General features: G+C 39.7%; 1 protein-coding gene across 6 annotated transcripts in view; it reads right to left on the bottom strand.

Annotated features, from left to right (window-relative positions):
* Positions 1-23,956, bottom strand: part of LOC141158262 (cytochrome P450 4V2-like) — a 171,162-nt gene that overhangs the window by 80,659 nt on the left and 66,547 nt on the right. For 5 of the 6 annotated variants that reach the window (XM_073645361.1, XM_073645362.1, XM_073645359.1 and 2 more), the window contains 3 exons: positions 20,947-21,032; positions 1,871-2,061; positions 1,699-1,768 (listed from right to left, as the gene is read on the bottom strand). In XM_073645361.1, the coding sequence (XP_073501462.1) occupies positions 1,699-1,768; positions 1,871-2,061; positions 20,947-21,032 (347 nt within the window). The remainder of the gene's footprint in view (positions 1-1,698; positions 1,769-1,870; positions 2,062-20,946; positions 21,033-23,956) is intronic. The other variant, XM_073645363.1, reaches the window with a different exon arrangement.

Here is a 23,956-nt window from a genome sequence, read left to right as displayed (position 1 = left end):
GGGCATGCTCTTGATGAGGTTGCGGAAGGTCTCCTGTGGGATCTCCTCCAAGACCTGTAGTAAAGCATCCGTCAACTCCTGGACAGTCTGTGGTGCAACGTTACGTTGGTGGATGGAGTGAGACATGATGTCCCAGATGTGCTCAATCGGATTCAGGTCTGGGGAATGGGCGGGCCAGTCCATAGCTTCAATGCCTTCATCTTGCAGGAACTGCTGACACACTCCAGCCACATGAGGTCTGGCATTGTCCTGCATTAGGAGGAACCCAGGACCAACAACAACAACCTATGGTCTTAAAAGGGATCTGAGGATCTCATTTCGGTACCTAATGCCAGTCAGGCTACCTCTGACGAGCACATGGAGGGCTGTGCGGCCCTCCAAAGAAATGCCACCCCACACTATTACTGACCCACTGACAAACCGGTCATGTTGAAGGATGTTGCAGGCTGCAGACCGCACTCTACGGCGTCTCCAGACTCTGTCACGTCTATCACATGTGCTCAGTGTGAACCTGCTTTCATCTGTAAAGAGCACAGGGCGCCAGTGGCGACTTTGCCAATCCTGGTGTTCTGAAGCAAATGCCAATCGTCCTGCATGGTGTTGGGCTGTGAGCACAACCCCCATCTGTGGACGTTGGTTCCTCATACCACCCTCATGGAGTCGGTTTCTAACTGTTTGTGCAGACACATGCACATTTGTGGCCTGCTGGAGGTCATTTTGCAGGGCACTGGCAGTGCTCCTCCTGTTCCTCCTTGCACAAAGTAGGAGGTAGCGGTCCTGCTGCTGGGCTGTTGCCCTCCTACGGCCCCCTCCACATCTCCTGGTGTACTTGCCTGTCTCCTGGAAGCGCCTCCAGCCTCTGGACACTATGCTGACAGACACAGCAAACCTTCTTGCCACAGCTTGCATGGATGTGCCATCCTGGATGAGCTGCACTACTTGAGCAATTTCTGTGGGTTGTAGAGTCCGTCTCATGCTACCACAAGTGTGAAAGCACACCCAACATTCAAAAGTGACCAAAACATCAGCCAGAAAGCATTGGTACTGAGATGTGGTCTGTGGTCCCCACCTGCAGAACCACTCCTTTATTGAGGGTGTCTGGATAATTGCCAATAATTTCCATCTATTGTCTATTCAATTTGCACAACAGCATGTGAAATCGATTGTCAATCAGTGTTGCTTCCTAAGTGGACACTTTGATTTCACAGAAGTTTGATTAACTTGGAGTTATATTCTGTTGTTTAAGTGTTTCCTTTATTTTTTTGAGCAGTGTATAAAAAGTATAAAAAAAATGCTTATATACAGTATATAAAAAGTACACTGCTGTACTTTTAGCCATTGTGATAGTATTTGGCAATTGTATACGTTGTGTTAAATAAAATGCAGTCGTACATTTTTGCAACAATTGCAAAGTAAATTAATTGAGATTTACATGTAAAATTATGCAACTTTTGGCAATTGTGGGCTACAATGCACTGTAGGTCTAAATCAACACCCATATCAAAGTTTTCATGCTGACTAGCTTGCATAGCTATAAAGTTGTTTATGCAGTATATGAGCCTACATTCTGATCTTAGTTTTCACTGTGGGAGAAAATCATGGAAGACATGAAATTATGGACTTGGAATAACAGATTGTCTAGTCATTTAGTATAAATGTAAAAAAATAAATAAGTCAGGAAAAGAATAGAAACCTTACTTATAAACTGCATGTATATACTCAGAATCGCTGTTACTCTGGGCATATATTTTCTTTCCCATAGCAGTTTCTGGAAAACCAACAAGATGAAAACATTACTAAACAAAAAATTAAACTGAATATGGCATTGAGAGATAGATAGATAGACAGATAGATAGACTGTTAAACCTACCAGATATTATGTCCAAAGCACAAAGTGTTACATCCATAAAGCAATTGAAGGCTTCTTTATCCATTTTTTCCTTGAATTTCTCCACCAACACTTTTGATTGCTCATTCATAACCTCCAAGAATTCAGACAGTATCGCAAAATGAAAAGTTGGAGTTATCATTTTCCTTCGGGAATGCCATTTTTTACCTGTACTGGAAACATTTAAAGAAATATTATATGACTTATTTATTTTGCACACATTTTCATAATTTTGTTGTTTTATATATGGTAGTTCAACTGTATGGGAATGTGAAAATAGTAAAGGTTATTTCTTATGTTACTCATGTACCAATCAACCTTTTAATTAGGTCCCAAAGGTTCCACAGAAAAGGTAAGCAACCTGATGCCCCACTGCATCCAAACAGATGGAACCCCTCTTGCAGTCTTCTGCTAATTAAAAATGCCTGGGCCAAATGGGAGGAGGGCTGATCCAAGTAAAACAAAAGAATTGGGGACAGACCATGTAATATATCATAGCTTTAAAAAAAGCCACGGACTGCATATCCAAAACTTGATCTATTGTGGCTAAGCAAAAATCTACAAAACTCAACATGAGGTTATTAGTTTAATGTTTAACATTCTGATCAGACTGTATGAAGCCCACTGGCATGTCAAAATGAAACACTCAGTGAGTCTCTGACCTTTCACTTGTTAGTGTTGGTGCTGTGTGGTAGCCATTGTTGCTGTGGTTTTATGCCTGTGACATTGTGTAGCCTGGAGTCATGGGGACTGAGCCTTGCAGCATTGGTGTTGTGGGGCACTAGGTCACTCACCCTACTGGTGCACCATCACTCAGCAGTGGTTGTCGCATGATGTCGCATACACTTGTCTATAATGAAGTAATTGCAGAAAATCAAAACAAAAAAAAAATAGCTGTTTTTAGTACTAATTTGGTGCAGGAAGTCCCTGAGTTATTTTTAATTCACATATGACTTGAAGTTGTGAACGTCAGATGTAAAAAATCTAAAACAATTAATACCACATCGCTCACCTACCTGGCACACCCCTCTGCCTGCTGCCAACTGTGCAGTCCTTTTATTTGTGCACCACATCTCCAGCCTCTTCAAGAACTTCCGGCACCATCTACACCTCAGATGTTATTGTGTATAGTAAGATTATGACTTTGTGACACCACTACGTATGTCACTACTTTATGACGCTTAGTAACCTCCGAGGCCTCGACAAGACCTAAGTCCTGGCTAGAGATTTGCTGGTTTTCAAAATTTTCCACAAAAAATGTATTTTCATTAAATATATTTAAGATGAAGCACAGATCACTTTAGGAGTTTACTGAACCTGTTTCGAGCTCTGTAATGCAAACACAGCTGTTTTGATGTCCAAGGTACATCAAACTATCTGACTAGAGGAAAATGATGGTAAGTGGTGGTAACCAACAGCAGTCTCAGGCTTTGTAGACTACTTATAATGTATAAAAGGTCCAAAAACTATCCCTGTTTGGAGGCAGAAACCTGACTTGCTGTTATTTATACATAGGTGTTACAAACAGAAGAAGCCATGGCATTTCACACAGTTGGCTGCAAAAATTATACCTGTTTGGAAAGCATCAATAGTTTAGCACTTTGCTAAATAAAGAAGCAAAAGCTTTTTTTTTCACAAGCCGTTATAAATAGCGTACCTTTAATTAGGGAGACAAAACAGGGATACCGTTTTGAACATGAAGAATTTATCATTTCTAAAGTAGGATTAAAATATCCCTATTTTAGGGTCTGCAATTGATTTGCCAATCACAAAATCATTTGGCAATTACAAAGGCTTTTTTTCAAGCCGTCCAAAAAGTATCCCCCTTTTTAGAGAAACAAACCAGTATATTATTTTCAAAGAGAAGAAGCTATGGCTTGTTGCCACCAAGTCTTTTATATAATTAGCCCTATTTTGGAAGCTGTTTTATATTTGTCTACTCTCAGGAGAGTACATTTTCTAGTATCAGTAGTACTGTCTAGCACCATAAAACACAGTGGGCAGCGAAAAGATATGTGGATGGCATGGCTGATCAGTGGCTGTGGTAGAAGTAGTACGATAGAGAGTTAGAAGGGGGCAGACAAGGACATGTCTGGCAGTTTAGGACCAGCAATAGTAGCACCAGCAGAAGCAGTACTACAGTATAGATGACATGATGGACAGGGAGTAGATGACCGGCTGAGTGTGTTTCATTGGCACTAGTGGCAGCAGAATGGTGTAGAAGAAAGTCAATGAACAGTCAGGCAGAAAGACATTTGGTAAGAACGATTTAATCATTGGCATCAGATGTTGGTGCATGAAAGTCTGCACTGATACATGCCTGATTGATTTTGACAAATTATGGGTTTGTGGCAGATAACCTGGTTTGCTTTGGTGTGAGAAATCAACTGGCCACACTGAATACCCTCACTGACGACAGTAGGCCCATAGAAAACTGGGCCAGTTATTGCTCTTTGTCACTTGTCCAATTTGATGACCTAAAAGTCCATGGGATTGGGGCTCAGTGTCTCTGCCTGACAAAGGACAAAGTTTATGTCAGTTTGGGCCTGGCTCTTCAGCTGGTGAGTATGTGTTTGCTGAAGTGCACCAAGTTGTTGAAATAGCAGATGAAACATCATGTCCGTCATGTAATATACACTGTAGGTGTTGATGCTGATGACTCAGCTAATTGTTGAAAACTAATGCCGGCACATACAGGCAGGCAGGGAAATGTTGTGTCTGCATGGATCATAGAGCAGTCTGTTGATCTAATGCCAGACATCGACATCATCATTATTTTCACTCTTACTGCCTGGCTTGTTCCTGTCTGCGTCAACTCTTATGATCACCATTCTTTTCTTCCTCCACCTTCTGCAAATCTGGCATTTGACATTGATCTTGAAGATCCCCAGCAGCCAAAGGTCAGTGCAAAATATGTGCAAATTGGTGTTAATTCTCCATCACCTCTTGCATGATCCTGAGGGGGTTTTTTTCAAGATAAATATTATAGGGTTACATTGTTGATGTCTTACATGTCCCTACTGACAAATGTTGTTGCCTCTTCAAAGGGCATCAGTAGGTGACATGCATCCTTCATTAGCTGTCAATGTCTGATCTCAAAGCAACCTATGTTCCAGTTTGACTGCTGCATCATATAGTCTGTCATTGCTTCAAACTGTTCCTGCAAACACTACAACAATGTCAAATTCCAAGGAACTATGACATCGCAAACCAAGTGGTGATCCAGGAACACAATTTTTTTGGAGGGGGCAAATAGCCAGAAGAGAGCAGTTTACCACGTAAGGACTATTGAAATGGGCTGACCATCTGGCCATAGCCTCCAAATTTCTCAAGCATGTATATTTGTGAAAGAAATAATGCACTATTAAATTTAGCGCTTGTGCCATGCACTGAGCATAATTTACTTTACCTGACCACAAGGCAACCAGAATGTTCCATTCATTGTTGCTCACAACAACTCTGAGTTGGAGTTCACAGGGAGCCAGCGAGCAAGTTGTCACTTTATGTACAGCAGCTACTTATCCGCTCTATGACCTTTCTCCCCAGGCTTTCAAGCTGTAAAACAGCCTAGCAGCAGTTTGCCTTGCATGAGCAAATAGAAAGCAGTCTGTGTGTAGAATCAAAAATGTGCCCTTTTTCTGTTGTGTAAGGGGTCAACTCACTTGAACAGGATCTAGAGCATGGAGTGGTCACCCCTTTCTGCATGAAAAAATGATAGCTTAGTATCTTCCAGTGAGGCTGAGAGCTAACCAAAATTTCTCAAAAGGCAACAGAATCTACAAGCTAGTAGGGCAGCAGCTTCACCACCAGCAACTTGACCAGGTGCTAGTTTAGTTGGCAAACCAGTGGATTACTGTGAGTGTATGCTTTTTTTCTTCAACACACAATCAACGATGGATATTTTCCATTGCAAAAAAGAAGGAAGAGAGGCTTACTCAGTATATGACAAGCAGAAGAGGAAAATGACAATGATGCTAGTGGCGATGATGACATCGACCAGGTATTACTTAAGGATGTGGCTTGGCTGTAAGGAAAAATAAGAAAATGAGCATAGTGAGAAGAGGGAGGAGGGCAACTTAAGGCTTGCTCTTATTCTGGCCAGCTTGATTTTGCCAAATGAACAAGCTATGTCAATTTATGTGCTAATGGAGAATGGAATCAGCTGCTCCAGAGCTCACAGCAGAACATGCTAACTTGGCCCGCAAAGGATATTTCTGATGCACATTGCCTGCGCTGTGTATTGCCAATGCCAGCAACCTCTTCTGATGATCACCTCACCTCCTCGTCATCCCTGTCTGGCTCACAAGTTTTGTCCATCACAGAATCATCATCCCTTAATCGGCTGACATATGCCTCGTTGTGTGAAATGGTCAGCACTCCCACTCCAATATTTGCCCAAGTTCCTACCACTGACTGTGTCCCTACCACCAGGGCTCGAGAGCTTGCACACAGCTTGATGTTAAAATCATTTTCTCCATGTCCTCCAGCACTATGTGTTCTGAGAACAAAGACTGACTGTTCATCGCATCCAAAAAATTAACTGGAAGAAGTTTTTCTTTTCTAGTATGTACCTTAGCCCCCAGGGGGTGCTGTGTTTTAGAGAACTGTAGGGCAGAACAGAAACAAGTGTCATTGTTGGATTGGAAATTACGCTATGTACAACATTAAATGTTATGGCGGTGAAGGTGGACTGAGCAGAACACTGACTCCAGTTGATGGTGTCACTGTCAGGCGCTTCTTCACAATCCTGCTGTGATTGAGATGAGTGATCAGACATATACTCAAATACGGCCTCCTCTTTCTACCCATTAACACGCTTGCCTGAGGCAAAGGAGGCAAAATGTGACCTGAGTTTGGCACTACTACTATGAGTGATTAGTTCCAGTGGTGCTTTTTCTAGCGGAAACCACATTGGTACACGTGATATTAGGGTTTTTTTCTGTTGCCCTACCAAGTCAGTTACCCACACCACAATTGGCTTTATCATACATTTTGTATAAAAGTATAATGTTTAATTTGTTTCTAAACTTTTTTTTACAAACTTATCCAACCTCAGAAAAATGTGACATAAACCAGAAATGCTAGGAACTGGCAAATGACAGACAAAAGGATATTTAACAACAGCCTGTTTGTGTGCATGTGTGCCCAAATTGACAATTTAAACAGGTGTGGAAAGACAAACCTGCAGAGTTAAATGTCTCGATTTACTGTAATAATTGATTTACACATTTTTAAGGTAAAGCACATGAATTACAAAATTGACCACGCAAAACTAATTGCCGGAGATACTAATACTGTATTTATTTGGTATATGGCTGCCAAATGGAATATTAAAATACATAGGGAAAAAGTAAAATCTGTGTAACTGTTTTTTTTAGTTCACTTTTCTTTTAATTTGGAGACTTATTGGGGAGAATATTTTTTTTTTAATTCTCCCACCATTCATAATGTAAATCTAAATAAAGAGGTTGCTACATAGATGCACTCACAGAAGGTAATTTACGGCAACAGTCCACAGCATTGTTGTGGTGCCTACAATTGTTAAATGTGATTAATCAGTTGCAAAACCTTGAACTTCAATTGCTTTTTTTCGTTGTTCTTTTTTTCATTTCTATGATTTTTTTTTAGATATTGACGCTCCTCTCCTTTCAACTAAACTGAAACATATTTTATGGAAACCTAAAGATTGTGAACTTGCTACACATACCTGTAGGTTTACAACCAGAAATTAATGTGCAGCCAAGATGTAAAAAAACATGATTCCAAGCTATTACAGAATATGATGAAACCCAAAAGTGTAGGAAGAATCACATCCCAAAAGTAAACACCTGCAATTGGCCGCGGTATTTAGAGAGCGTGTGTACACATCTAATAGTGTAGGCCCCCTTCTTTTCTCCTTATACACCGCTCCTATTGGACAAACAATCAGTAGATTCGGTTTTCAGTACCATCTGTATGCTGATGACACCCAATTATACACCTCTGCTCCGGACATCACCCCTGCATTACTACAAAAGACCAGTGATTGTCTTTCTGCTGTGTCTAACACTATGTCCTCCCTCTACCTAAAACTGAATCTGTCAAAAACTGAACTACTCGTCTTTCCTCCCTCCACTAACCTACCTGTGCCCGATATTGCCATTTCTGTTTGTGGCTCCACCATTACTCCCCAGCAACAAGCCCGCTGTCTTGGGGTCATTTTTGATTCAGATCTTTCTTTCACTCCTCACATCAAATCACTCGCTCGTTCATGTCATCTACACCTCAAAAACATCTCAAGAATCAGGACTTTTCTCACCTTTGACTCGGCAAAAACTCTTACTGTAGCTCTTATTCATTCTCGTCTTGACTATTGCAACGCTCTACTAATCGGTCTCCCTCTTACTAAACTCTCCCCTCTCCAATCCGTCCTGAACGCAGCAGCCAGGATCATATTCCTCGCCAACCGCTACTCAGATGCCTCTTCCCTGTGCCAGTCATTGCATTGGTTGCCCATCCAATATAGAGTTCATTTTAAACTTATCACGCTTACCCACAAAGCACTCCATGCTTCAGTACCCCCCTACATCTCCTCCCTCGTCTCAGTCTACCACCCTACACGTGCCCTCCGTTCTGCAAATGACTTGAAACTAAAATCCTCCATAATCCGAACTTCCCACTCCCGTCTCCAAGATTTCTCGCGTGCTGCGCCAATTCTCTGGAATGCACTACCCAGGACAGTTCGATTAATTCCCAATACCCACAGTTTCAAGCGAACCCTAAAAACACATTTCTTTAGACTGGCGTATCACCTAAACACACTCTGTCCATCCCAGCTTTCCCCCATATTAAAATCTTCTTCAACTTCGGGTTCAAACCAACCATGCACATAAAAGCCTCTGTCAGGACTGCACACATACTGGCTGGCGACCAGTCCATGTATTATTATTTATCCTATTCAGTATATCAAGGCTGCATTATACAATATATGTACTTTTTACCTTTTGTGTCTCCCCCACTTCCTCATAGACTGTAAGCTCGCGAGCAGGGCCCTCACTCCTTTCGATATGAGATATGCTTATTCTGTATTGTCTGTACAAGTCCCCCCTAAAATTTGTAAAGTGCTGCGGAATATGTTGGCGCTATAAAAATAAACTATTATTATTATTATATTATTATATAGTATTATCTTAACTAATGCACACACTTTGGTAGGTAGATACCTGTGTTTGTGTTTCAGGAGTTTAGATATCTCTATTTAAAAAACAAATTACAGGAATCACACTTAGCTTTGAATTCAGAATTTGGTCAATTAATTGCAGCAATTAAGGTGCTGTTACTGTATTAAATTGTAGATCAATGAATCAACAGCTACACTGAGTGACTATGTAGTTATGGCAGTTCCCTATATATCCCTTGATTCTGTGGATTAGTATTCACAGACACAGACTATCATTCCCATTTTCAATCTGATATATTAGCTCTGAAGTAGTACACCACAATCGTGTTAGGACTTTTTCTATCCCTATGCTGTTTGTTTTGAGCTCCTATCCCCACCCAGTAAAGGCATAAAACAGTATTCCTTGGCTCTCCCCTATCTTCTATCTTCGTTTGATTGGCTGGACTAGACTTTTTAAACTGATTGCAGCAGCACATTATTGGGATACCCAAGTGGCCATGCCAGATGCCATTAACAGGTTCATTGAGTCTTCAGCAGTATGTGAAATGGCACTGGGAATTTTATTTTTTTTGCAGATTATCGTAAATCAAATAGCAGAGTGTTCAAATGAACCGCAAATGTCAGGAAATTTGACTAGAGCTCAATATAAATTCTATTTTATTGTTGTATGCAAATTGCCTCTTCAGAGAGAAAGAGGACTTGAATTCTATAGCGCCACCTATTGTAAGCAACAATCCTACAAGTCACAATCGACCCTTTAACGAGTCTTGCAATATGACTTAAGATAGGCTTCCTATCTTATTGTTGTTGCATCTCAGTATAATTTATTTACTGCTGTTACTACAACTTATTTGTGATTTTGGTGCAACCCTCTTAGCTGTTGAAACTAGAGAATAATTTGTTACTGGTGAGCTGACTACTTTTTGTTTTTCTATCTTTTTAATATACTGTTATGGGCTAGTGATAGTCTGGAATTGCTCATTTCTGCCTTACAACAGGTTGTTAGTTTTGTTGAATCATTGTAGTCTACTAATACAAGTAAAATAACTGTGCAGCCTTGAACATGTGGACATTGACCTCTCGAAGTCTTGTTTATTTTGATAGCATGGATTTAGATAGTGCTGTGTGATAACCTCATTGCACTCTAGTAGTTATATAGATCCTTTAACATGAACTGGTAGATTCATATTGTAATTCATTGTATTTACTCCTGTAAAATTGTGCAGTTAAATGCTTTAAATACAATTTTGAAAAATGTTTTGCTGAGAAATTAAAGCTCAAATTAACTTCCAACTATTTTTGCCTATTAAAATCAGACACAATAGACAAGTGAAGTGTAAGCCCTAATTTTACCAATTTGTTGCCTGATTTATCCAAATATTGTGCTACAGATGTAGCAAACTACAATACTCTGTTGAAATATCACGCTGTGGCTCCTAAAATATCTACATAGAGCAGGGGTTTTCATTCAAAGTAAATGAGCTGTCACAATTTTTTCCATTTTTCTGTTGCCTAAGTGGGTGGACCATAAAAAACAATGAAGCATGAAAAATTGTATTGTATATACAGAACAACTAAATACCCCTTCAGTACATGAAGCTACTTGTGCTCAAAGGAACTGAAGTAACCTCTAGGTCACCTCAACTATTCAAAAAGCTTACAAAATATATGTCATGTTATTTATAAAACGCCTAACATATTCTGTGAGATTGTATACAGATTATAATTGGCACCTTTCAGACAAGTTTCTTTCAGATAATATATAAAATACATACATTTGTATATACATACAGGTGCTTCTCACAAAATTAGAATATCATCAAAAAGTTAATTTATTTCAGTTCTTCAATACAAAAAGTCAAGGATCACAGGTATCCAACTCAAAAATCATTTCATATGTTCTTATCATATATATGAAAAAAAAATTATTCTAGGCAATCAATAAAGCACAACGTGTTTCGGCTAATTTTTCACAATAACCTTCTTCAGTTGATACAAAATAAAATCAAAAGCACAAAAAAACATGGTCAACACACAACAGCAGTTCTTCCATTATAAAGGCAACCAAGTTTAGTATGAGTGGTTGTTCACAGGAAGAGAGTTGCTACAACTACACCCATCCAAAAGTTTTTTTTTGTTGCTTTTTGTTTTAAACTTATATATAAATAAGATAAACATATCTAAAATTCACTGCGTTGTTTCACTATATTAATATCAAACAAAATCATGAATATTAAAAACGTATATTTTCTCCACCACATTATTCAACCCATCTGGGTAAAGGCATTGCAGGTGGTAAATCCAATAGGATTCTTTTCTGTTTAATAGTGCATTGCGATTATTCGCATTTTCTGGAATCTGGTCTATAGGGGTCACTTTCACATCAAAGCATTTCTTATGTTTTAGCATCAAATGTCTTGATAGGCTATCTTTCACATACCCAATTTTTTCATATATATGATGAGAAGATATGAAAGATTTTTTTGGGAAGCGCCACATTGATTGTTGAGTTGTATACCTGTGATCCTTGATGTTGCCTTAGGAGAGCCGTTCAAATCTCTCCTAATTATCCACCGTGTGCTGCATACCCGTGAAATATAAAAATCTATTACTGGATCCCCAAAATTCTTATGACATAAGATTTCAATTGAAGCCTCAATACACTGTGTTCCAAATTATTATGCAAATAATATTTTCTCAGATTTTCCCAAATTACGTATATGAATTGCAGTCATTGTAATTTTCCTGTCAAATAACTATTAGAGTACAATTGAAAGGTTTTTGTACAAACTGCCTATGATAACAGTATATTTTTGTATATTTTTAAAATAATAAAAAACTCAAACTGCACTCAAAATGCATGTTCCAAATTATCATGCACAGCAGAGTTTTCAACCTTTTCATTTTAATAAAAAACAAAAAAATGGTCATTTTTGAAATTATAAGCATTAGCAGGTTATTACAAACTGAAATCAAACAGTTTTCAACTCAAAACTTTATTCTAGGTGATGTTACATTTGCACATAGGACCACTTGTTCGAAAGGAGCTTCTGAACTCTCTCGTCCATTGAATTTGTCAGGTTTTGGATGGTTTCTGCTTCAATTGTTTTGCATGAGGACAGAATACCCTCCCAGAGCTGTTGCTTAGATGTGAACTGCCTCCCGCCATCATAGACACTCCTTTTGATGATGCTCCAGAGGTTCTCAATGGGGTTGAGGTCAGGGGAGCATGGGGGTCACACCATAAGTTTGTCCCCTTTTATGCCCATAGCAGCCAGAGATGCAGATGTTTTATGTGCAGCATGAGACGGGGCATTATCATGCATGAAAATGATCTTGCTGCGGAATGCACGGTTCTTCTTCTTGAACCATGGAAGGAAGTGCTGTGTGAGAAACTCAACATACATTATGGAGTTCATCTTTACCCCTTCAGGGATCCTAAAAGGGCCGACAATCTCTCTCCCCATGATTCCAGCCCAAAACATTACTCCACCTCCTCCTTGTTAGCGCCGTAGCCGTGTTTGCATGGGGTGTCCATCAACCAGCCATCCTCCACTCCATCCATCTGGACCATCGAGATCATTTCATGCATGATAATGCCCCGTCTCATGCTGCACATAACACATCTGCATCTCTGGCTGCTATGGTCATAAAAGGGGACAAACTTATGGTGTGGCACCCATCCTCACCTGACCTCAACCCCATTGAGAACCTCTGGAGCATCATCAAAAGGAGTGTCTATGATGGCGGGAGGCAGTTCACATCTAAGCAAGAGCTCTGGGAGGGTATTCTGTCCTCATGCAAAACAATTAAAGCAGAAACCATCCAAAACCTGACAAATTCAATGGGCGAGAGAGTTCAGAAGCTTCTTTCGAACAAAGGGTCCTATGTGCAAATGTAACATCACCTAGAATAAAGTTTTGAGTTGAAAACTGTTTGATTTCAGCTTGTAATAACCTGCTAATGCTTATAATTTCAAAAATGACCAATTTTTTGTTCTTTATTAAAATGAAAAGGTTGAAAACTCGGCTGTGCATAATAATTTGGAACATGCATTTTGAGTGCAGTTTGAGTTTTTTATTTTTTAAAAAATATACTGTTATCATAGGCAGTTTGTACAAAAACCTTTCAGTTGTACTCTAATAGTTATTTGACTGGAAAATTACAATGACTGCAATTCATATACGTAATTTGGGAAAATCTGAGAAAATATTATTTGCATAATAATTTGGAACACAGTGTATACTGGGTACCAGGTGAGCAAAATACTTGGTAAATTGATTTTGTTATCCTTAACATCTACTCTTAGATCGGCACCGCTGGTCTCCTTTATCTCCTTACATAGAAACCCTTCCTAGTTTCAATACAAAAAGTGAAACATATATTATATAGAGTCTTTACAAACAAAGTGATCTATTTCAAGTGTTTATTTCTATTAATGTTGATGATTATGGCTTACAGCCAATGAAAACACAAAAGTCATTATCTCAGTAAATTAGAATACTTTATAACAACACCTTGAAAAATATTTTTCAAATCGAAAATGTAGGCCTACTGAAAGGTATGTTCAGTAAATGCACTCAATACTTGGTTGGGGTGCCTTTTGCATCAATTACTGCATCAATGCGGATTGGCATGGAGGCGATCACCCTGTGGCACTGCTGAGGTGTAATGGAAGCCCAGGTTTCTTTGACAGCAGCGTCTGCATTGTTGGGTCTGATGTCTCTCATCTTCCTCTTGACAATACCCCATAGATTCTCTATGGGGTTAAGGTCAGGCGAGTTTGCTGGCCAATTAAGCACAGTGATACTGTTGTTTTTAAACCAGGTAATGGTACTTTTGGCAGTGTGGACAGGTGTCAAGTCCTGCTGGAGAATGAAATTTCCATCTCCAAAAAGCTTGTCGGCAGAGGGAAGCATGAAGTGCTCTAAAATTTCCTGGTAGACGGCTGCGCTGACTTTGGTCTTGATAAAACACAGTGGACTTGTAGCCCATGTCCTGGATATGTCTGTGTGTTGTCGATCTTGAAGCAATGACTCCAGCAGCAGTCCACTCCTTGTGAATCTTCCCCAAATGTTTGAATGGACTTTTCTTTACAATCTTTTCAAGGCTGCGGTTTTCCCGGTTGCTTGTGCACCTTTTTCTACCACACTTTTTCCTTCCACTCAACTTACCATTAATATGCTTGGATACAGCACTCTGTGAACAGCCAGCTTCTTTAGTAATGACCTTTTGTGGCTCCTTGTGGAGTGTGTCAATGACTGCCTTCTGGACATCTATCAAGTCAGCAGTCTTCCCCATGATTGTGGAGCTTACTGAAACAAACTAAGGGACCTTTTTAAACGCTTCGGAAGCCTTTGCAGGTGTTTTTTGTTAATTCTAATTTACTGAGATAATGACTTTTGTGTTTTCATTGACTGTAAGCCATAATCATCAACATTAACAGAAATAAACACTTGAAATAGATCACGCTGTAATGACTCTATATACTATATGAGTTTCACTTTTTGAATTGAAGAACTGAAATAAATTAACTTTTTGATGATATTCTAATTCTGTGAGAAGCACCTGTATATAAAAAAATTCAGTAAAACAACAACACTGCCTACAGTAGATGAGTGCAAATTTCCCCCAAGGAAACTAGCAAAGTTTCCTATCAAAGATTTAAAAATCCAAAACAGGAGGCAGCACATCCATAATAGTGAAAAAGTAAGAAATGAAACTTTATTCACCGACACCAACTATGTTTCAGCTCTCTTTGAAGCCTTTCTCAAGCAGTATATAATGTATATACAGTATATATATATATATATATATATATATATATATATATATATATATATATATTTACACAGCGGGTGAAAAAGTATTGAACATGTCACCAAGTAAATATATTTCTAAAGGTACTTTTGACATGAAATTCTCACCAGATGTCGGTAACAACCCATCCAATCCACGCAGACAAAGAAATCATACTATAGATGTCTATAAATTATGCCATATGTAGTAATGAAAACTGACACGGGGAAAAAGTATTGTGAAGCAAAAAAAGAAGAAAGAGACAATGTAATATGGAAATGCACACCTTTGAGTCAATAGTGTTAAATCAAAAAATTCCAAAATGTATTAATGTGCACTGACAGAAACATGCTAAAACCAATTAAAAACAGAAACCATACAAAAAGACCATGTCCACAAGTAATCAATAACCTGAAGGTACAGATAATGACATAGATCAATTGCTAGGTACACTCTCCCATAAGAACATGTTACAAATAACCGCCATACATCAAATACCGCAGTTTGGTTGAACAAAATGGCAGATATAGAGGATCATATAGGCAGAAACATGTAGGTATATAGTATAGTAAAGATATGGAACTCAAAACCAGGCGTCCCTGGAGAAAATATTTAACCTTAGTATAACACCTATATAATGGCTCATATAACACATATATAACTATACAAATCCAGTGTGCGGGCAAAGAACCTAAAATGCAGACTAGTGTAGCCACTCCAACCTGTCAAAGGCAGTATTACTCATATAGATCACCATGTGGTGGGATGAAGAGGAATGCATGTGGATGTAGCGGGGAAAATGGGAGAGGGACCATAGGAGTGAGCGAACCCCACGCGTATCGCCGTCAATACGGCTTCATCAGGGCAGGTCTTGATGCTTGAGGGTCAATGCACATATATATACACAATGTGATTACCTGGTTCCACAATCCGGTGTGCAGGGTGCACTATCGCTGGAGCAGGAAGAGGAAGTAAGTGAAAGAACAAGTCACATGAGAGGTATCACATGACACCTACCCACAAGGCAAAGTGCTGTCAGCGCCTGCACAGACCAATGGAAAAACAAGTGTGGGCAAAAACGCCCACACACAATATGGAGCATTGGTGAACAAGGGACTGAATGCATATGTCAATGCGAGCATGGATTCTCCTGCAGGATGGTAAAGATTAAATGCAAACCAACAGATGTGAAAGTATGCATAATAAGTAAAGGAGGAAAAGGAAGGGGAAAAAAGAATGATCAGAGATAACTAATATATAGCCCAATAAGATATGGGATATTTAACTCAAATAGTCATCATTGAAGATCCATATATTGAAGGGGGGGGGGGGAATAATGAATATGAATAGAAAGATGTGCGCGTCCATGTGCACACCGACGCGCACATCAGAGAATGTAACATGCAACATGCACAGCGACGTTATTATGTACATGTGCATGTTTATATCTATCACAGGGAAAAAATATTGAACACATGAAGAAAGAGAGATGCAAAAAGCCATGGAAAGTCATGACACCAGCTAAAATATATCAGTAATTAGAAAGCAATCCTGCCACTTAGTGAAAAATAATATCAACTGGTTCAACTGATAGCCTGTAGAAAGGTGTCTCATTACCAAGGTGCCACACAAGAAACATCTGATTATGGGTAAATCAGTGAGCTATTACAAGACCTTTGCAACCTTATTGTTGTGAAACATACTGATGGCATTGGCTACAGAAGAATTTCTAAATTTTTCAAGGTTCAGTGAGCACTGTTGGGGCATTAATCCAAAAGTGGAAAGAACATCATTTCACTATAAACCGACCGTGACCAGGTGCTTCCTGCATGATTTCAGACAAAGGAGTGAAAAGAATTATTAGGACCACCTGTGGGGGGCTACCTGGAACCAGCAGGTACAATTGTTTCAAAGAAAATTATAAGTAATGCACTCAACTTCCATAGCCTGTATGCACGCTCACCACGCAAGATTCAATTGCTGAACAAAAATCATGTTCAAGCACTTTTAAAGTTTGCTCAACAACATTTAGACAAGCCTGCGAAATACCGGGAGAATATATTCTGGTCAGATGAAACCAAAATTGAACTCTTTGGGTGCCATAATACACACCATGTTTTTTAAATGTCCAAAAGGCACTGCATATGTCCACTAAAACCACCATACCAACAGAAAAGTTTGGAGGTGAGAGCATCATGGTGTAGGGCTATTTTTCAGCATACGGCACTGGCAAACTTCATATAATTGAAGGAAGGATGAATATACAAATGCATCCAGACATTCATGATAAAAATATGCTGCCATCTACCAGGATGATGAAGATGAAAAGAGGGTAGTCATTTCAGCTAGATAATGATCCCAAACACACAGTCAAGGAGCCTCTCAGTTGGCTTCAGAGACAGAAAATAATGCTGCTAGAATGGTCCAGCCAATCACCTGACCTGAATCCAATAGATCATTTATGGAAGGAACTAAGGCTCAGTGTTCATAGAAGGAACGTACGGAACATTCAGGATTTGAACAGTGTTTGTGTTGAAGAATGGGTCAAAATCACACCTGAGCAATGCATGTGACCACTGTCCATACAAGAGGCGTCTTGAAGTGATCATCGCCAACAAAGGCTTTAATTAAATTTCAGTAAGTGTGTACTTTTTTCCTGTGTCATTTCCCATTAATTACACATAACTTAGTTTATGGACATCTAGGGTTTGATGTCTTTGTCTGTGTGGATTGGATGGGCTTTTACCGACATCTGGTGAGAATTTCTTGTCAATAGCACCTTTAGAAGCATATTTATTTAGAAAATTGGTGACAGGTTCAATACATATATTTCACCTGGTGTTTATTGTATACAGTGGTGGCCAAAAGTATTGGCACCCCTGCAATTCTGTCAGATAATACTCAGTTTCTTCCTGAAAATGATTGCAATCACAAATTATTTGGTATTATTATCTTCATTTAATTTGTCTTCAATGAAAAAACACAAAAAAAATTGGCCTAAATCCAAATTAGATATAATTCCACACCAAACCTAAAAAAGGGGGTGGACAAAAGTATTGGCACTGTTTGAAAAATCATGTGATGCTTCTCTAATTCGTGTAATTAACACCACCTGTAACTTACCTGTGGCACCTAACAGGTGTTGGCAATAACCATTTCACACTTGCAGCCAGTTAACATGGATTAAAGTTGACTCAACCTCTGTCCTGTGTCCTTGTGTGTACCACATTGAGCATGGAGAAAAGAAAGAAGACCAAAGAACTGTCTGAGGACTTGAGAAACCAAATTGTGAGGAAGCATGAGCAATCTCAAGGCTACAAGTCCATCTCCAAAGACCTGAATGTTCTTGTGTCTTCCGTGCGCAGTGTCATCAAGAAGTTTAAAGCCCATGGCACTGTGGCTAACCTCCCTAGATGTGGACGGAAAAGAAAAATTGACGATAGATTTCAACGCAAGATTGTGCGGATGGTGGATAAAGAACCTCGACTAACATCCAAACAAGTTCAAGCTGCCCTGCAGTCCGAGGGTACAACAGTGTCAACCCGTACTATCCGTCGGCGTCTGAATGAAAAGGGACTGTATGGTAGGATACCCAGGAAGACCCCACTTCTTACCCAGAGACATAAAAAAGCCAGGCTAGAGTTTGCCAAAACTTACCTGAGAAAGCCTAAAACGTTTTGGAAGAATGTTCTCTGGTCAGATAAGACAAAAGTAGAGCTTTTGGGCAAAAAGCATCAACATAGAGTGTACAGGAAAAAAAAAGAGGCAAAGAAAAGAACACGGTCCCTACAGTCAAACATGGCGGAGGTTCCATGATGTTTTGGGGTTGCTTTGCTGCCTCTGGCACTGGACTGCTTGACCGTGTGCATGGCATTATGAAGTCTGAAGACTACCCACAAATTTTGCAGCATAATGTAGGGCCCAGTGTGAGAAAGCTGGGTCTCCCTCAGAGGTCATGGGTCTTCCAGCAGGACAATGACCCAAAACACACTTCCAAAAGCACTATAAAATGGTTTGAGAGAAAGCACTGGAGACTTCTAAGGTGGCCAGCAATGAGTCCAGACCTGAATCCCATAGAACACCTGTGGAGAGATCTCAAAATGGCAGTTTGGAGAAGGCACCCTTCAAATATCAGGAACCTGGAGCAGTTTGCCAAAGAAGAATGGTCTACAATACCAGCAGAGCATTGTAAGAAACTCATTGATGGTTACCGGAAGCGGTTGTTCGCAGTTATTTTGGTTAAGGTTGTGCAACCAAGTATTAGGCTGAGGGTGCCAATACTTTTGTCTGGCACATTTTTGGAGTTTTGTGTGAAATGATCAATGATTTGATTTTTGCTTCATTCTCTTTTGTGTTTTCTCCTTGCAAGCAAATTAAATGAAGATAATAATACCAAAGAATTTGTGATTGCAATCATTTTCAGGAAGAAACTGAGTATTATCTGACAGAATTACAGGGGTGCCAATACTTTTGGCCACCACTGTATATACAGTCTACAGAGAAACCTCTTCAGTATATTTCTTTCTCATGTCCAGGCCATTGCTCCTTTAGGCAGAGTCCTGCAAGGATGTTATAGTTAGGCTAAATCCAAATATTGTATGTGCTTGCATGCCCAGGAGCAGGCAATCGGCATTTTGTATTATGTTCTCTGCTGACGGTACAGGGCTTTTTAAATCCCACTTTCTATCTGCAGTGCATTGTTTACAAGACATCTCAAATTTAGCAATGGATCCAACAGCAACACAAATATTAATTAGTGTAGACCCTGTTTATAGTTATAACACACATGTTCATCAGATACATACAGATTTATGTTTGCTTCTTTGCTGTTTTTTGGGAATATGACACATACTTTCTAACTTTTTTGCTCCTTATTCATCCTTGAAAAGAAAGTCCATTTCTAATTCCCTACAATATCTTGATGAGATTTCAATAATGATATTGACCAGTTAGTTTAGAATCTCCATTAGTTTCTTTTTTCACTATCATCCTCTGGTAAAGCTACTGACATGTTTAGGTTTATTGTTAAAAGGGTTGTCTGACTTCCAAATGCCAAGAATGAAAAAATGAAGTTGTACTCACCGGCTCAAACTCCTGTTGCTCTAGTTCAAGCCACTCCAGTGGTCTCCATCAGACCAGAAGTCTTCAGTTCCCGAAGCGCTGAGACCTGTGATTGTCTCCAGTGATCAGGTGACTGAAACAGCACATCATCTGATATCCTATTCCAGTCATCTAACTGCTGCAGCTAATCACAGGATTCAACAGAAAGATAACTGAAAACTGGAAAGTCATCTCCTCCTTTCCCTGCAGAGATCACTGTAGTGTCCTACTTTTGAGCAATGGGAGAGTAGAATATCACTTGGGAAAGGTGGTCTTCATGAATTAGGAGGGCCTGACTCCAGTGCGCCTACTCATCAAGACTGGCATGAGCAACACCGGTTTTGATTAATCAGGCCCATTATCTTTATATTTCGTATGAAAATCAAATATTAATATTTATTTGTCCACATGTGTTAAAAAAAGAAGATTTACGTGTTGTTCTTTACTATTTCACATGATTGTAATCTGAGAACAATAAATAGGATTTGTATTGAATGTAACAATACAAGAATGTTTAAACAAAATCTGTCACCAGATTTTTGCTGCACCATGTGAGAGCAACACAATGTAGGGGCAGAGACCCTGATTCCAGTGATGTGTCATTTACTTTACTGGTTGCTGCAGTTTAAATTAAAACTTTTTTAATGTGCTGTAGATATATCAGTTCTCTGAATGCTGAGCTCTGTATAATCCCACGCACACCACTGATTGGCAGCTTTCTGTGTACACTGTGCATAGGCAGAAAACTGCCAATCAGTGGTGGGGGCGTGGTTGGACGCAGCAAGTGTTCTAGCCCTCTAATTATAATCTCCTGCTAATAAAACAATGATTTTCTAAAAACTCTGAACAGCCCAATAAGTGACACATCGCTGAATCAAGGTCACCTGCCACTACATTATGTTGCTGTCAGATTAAGTAGGAAAAACCTTGCGACAAAGTCCATTTAAATCGACAGTTCTACAACTGCTAATATTCTGAGTTAAAATGTATAATAACATACCTGGTAAGTAGTCCTGTGCCAAGCCATGGATGAAGAAACTTGTATGGGTACGCCTTGTCCATATGCTTTGATGTGCTCAATATAGGCTATACGATGCCAAAAAGCGTCATATGTAGCAAGAGGATAAGACTTGATTAATATCTCAAATACAAAAAAGTAACCATAACAGAACTTAGTAATGGATAGCATGTGCACACTACATGATAACAATAAACCTTTAGGAGAACACATGGGTAGACATAATATGAAATTAAATGCTATTATACCAAAACAACTGTTCTGTGTGACACTGATTATTGATAGGTTAGATTGGGCTGGAAGATCTTTTTACCATTGTTTTTATTCAACAGCACTAATAACATACTAAAACAGGTATTGTAAATTATGTATTTAGTCATATTGTGTTTCAGTAGATTCAGACTGTGGAGAAAAGTGGATCAGGGTTACAAATAGCAAGCCACTGAGATGGCTTTATATATTTAACCAGAAAATAAAATAAAAAACTATTTCTTTTGGCTTTAATATTTTTTTTCACAACCAGTAAAAGGCAGTATCTAAACTGCTGATAAAGCTTCCTTTACTTCACTCATAATATAACAGAGTCTGTAACAAAGGATTTGAATATGACTGTGTGACAGGTACTGGCTTATTAACTGTTTTGTTCCTGGTTCACAGCCAATGGCTTAACAAAAGTGCTATCATTGAAGGGAAAGATTAGGGTTAAAGGGGTACTACAGGGAGATGAAAACATTTTCTACTGTCCTTTCCCTCACAAAGTATAAAGATGAGATGCCCAGTGCACTTTTATTATTTTTAGAACACTTGTAGTTCCGTGAGACAGAAGCTGCTAGTCACTGCTCCCCTCCCACCAGTGTTCAACTCCCCCCTGTGAGTAACCAGCCAGTCGGAGAAGAGGAGGCATGGCCATGCCCCCTGTTCTATGCAGAGAAACAGCTATTATCAGGAGACTGCACACTGCCGTAATGTCCCAGACAGAGGGGTGAGCAGTGAGGAGCAGGTCCTGTCACACCAGCCGCCTGATAATGTCTGTTGTATCTGCAGTCCAAGTTGAGGGGGTGTGGTGGGGGCATGGCTTGATCCTTGCTAGTAGCATTGCAGTGAAGGAGACATTATCACGGGAGATGGCCAAGCATGGTAATTGAGGTAGTGCATGGAGTGCTTGTGGCCCCGTGTGAACAAAATGCAAGGTAATCCCATGTCAATCACTGTGCACTGCTGGCAGGGGGGGCTTTACAGAGCTCTACATATGCAAATCCGACACCACTGCAGCTCAAGCAGAGGGGAGGGGAGCTGAGAAGCAGGAGTGAGTGGCACAGGACGGCCCATCCCTCGACCATGTGCTCTTTGTTCAAGAAACATAATTCAACAGTAGTTATGGGAAAATGATATATCCGAGTGATACACGAGATAGATTTTTAGAAACTGGAAGGAAGGGACAATCCCACCAGCCCTTTCTCCACCTCACAATTAGCAAGGATAGGGAGATATGCAGCACAGCCTTTCAGAAGCCCCTAGAGCCGCTGTGTTTGGTCTTCACGTGTAGCAGGGTCCCAGCTGGGTCCGATGACACCAGAACCGGTTCCATCCAGTAAGAAAGTATAGCTCATTTTAGCTTGGAGACTCTTAGCTAAAAGGGAACAGGGGTGGAGACTTGGGCTTGAGTAGGGAGAGGAACCCAGAGAGTTTAAAAACTCCTGCAGGTCTCCTACCACCTGTCTTTTCCTGGGGGAGCTTGTGACATCAAGACGTGTGAGAGAAGTCCAGCAACCAAGCAGGGCCCACAACCTCCCCCATGTGGCCTCCCATCCCCCGAGCCAGGCTTTCCATTTAAACTGGTAACTGACTTTAAGTTCTGCTTACTTGTTGTACCATGCTTTTGTATTTGTAACTCTGACCACTGTATATGTAACCCTTATGTATATTGTAGATTGTTTAGTGAGCCCTTATGGCAATTAAATATATAATTTAATCTTACGCTGTTATTTTATCTCAACCTCCGAACACGCTACCCGGCTGGTTTCTAGCCCGATATAAGCCTAGAAAGTGGGACAATTTGATTTAACATGTCCTTTTGTCACATTATTTTCAGGGGGGGTACTATCATTTCTGTCTATTTCATGGGGGGGACTATTTCATGATTTTAATTTTATTTTAAATTCTGTGGAAGCAGGGTTGAAAAGCAATATCTGAGTTTCATTTGATCATTTTCAAAGATTTTTAATTTATTATTACTTTTGTCAGATTCAAGTTATTTCTGTGACCATTATGGGTTTTTCTTTCATTAAGCGAGGGGTACCAACAATTTTGACCACGTGTGTGTATATATATATATATAAATATGTGTGTATATTTATATGTATGTCTATAAATATTAGTGATGGGCGAGCACTAAAATGCGAACACATTGGAATACTCGGGTGCTTGACCCGAGCAACGAGCCCAATGTAAGTCTATGGGAAACTCAAGCATTTTTCAGGCGGCACCCCCGGCGGTCTGCAAAGGGCCTAAAAATTGCCAAATCGATGGGAACAGTGCTCAAATGGCATGGGAACAGCATGGGGAAGACTCCTGGAAGCATTTCTGAATCCCAGGTAACTGCTGTCAACAATGTTGTCAGACGTATTATGCCACATTTATGGACTCACAATAAAATATAGAAAAACGAAACCAAAATGGATTTTCCTGGGAAATATGTTAAGGAACATCCTTTCCAGGGTAATGACTTATATATAAGGCAAAATAAGTAACCAAAAGCAAAAATACTCCTCCACACCATAGGCCATGTTCACACGTAGCGTTTTTGATGCATTTTTGCACTTTTGTATTGCTTTCAACCGTGACAAATGCATTCACCGGGAAATGTCATTTTAGTATTTTACAACCTTATCTGGCCATGTGGTGTGTGATACATGATCAGACACATCCTGTTTCATTTATGAAGGAGGGACTCTGAAAGTCACAAAGCCTATTTTTATAGGGCCATCAGGCG

Source organism: Phyllobates terribilis, unplaced genomic scaffold (assembly GCF_046119375.1).
Source record: "Phyllobates terribilis strain yellow unplaced genomic scaffold, ASM4611937v1 Scaffold_1__5_contigs__length_1240528914, whole genome shotgun sequence".
Classification (NCBI taxonomy): domain Eukaryota; kingdom Metazoa; phylum Chordata; class Amphibia; order Anura; family Dendrobatidae; genus Phyllobates; species Phyllobates terribilis.
This window is presented reverse-complemented; position numbering and strand designations above follow the sequence as displayed.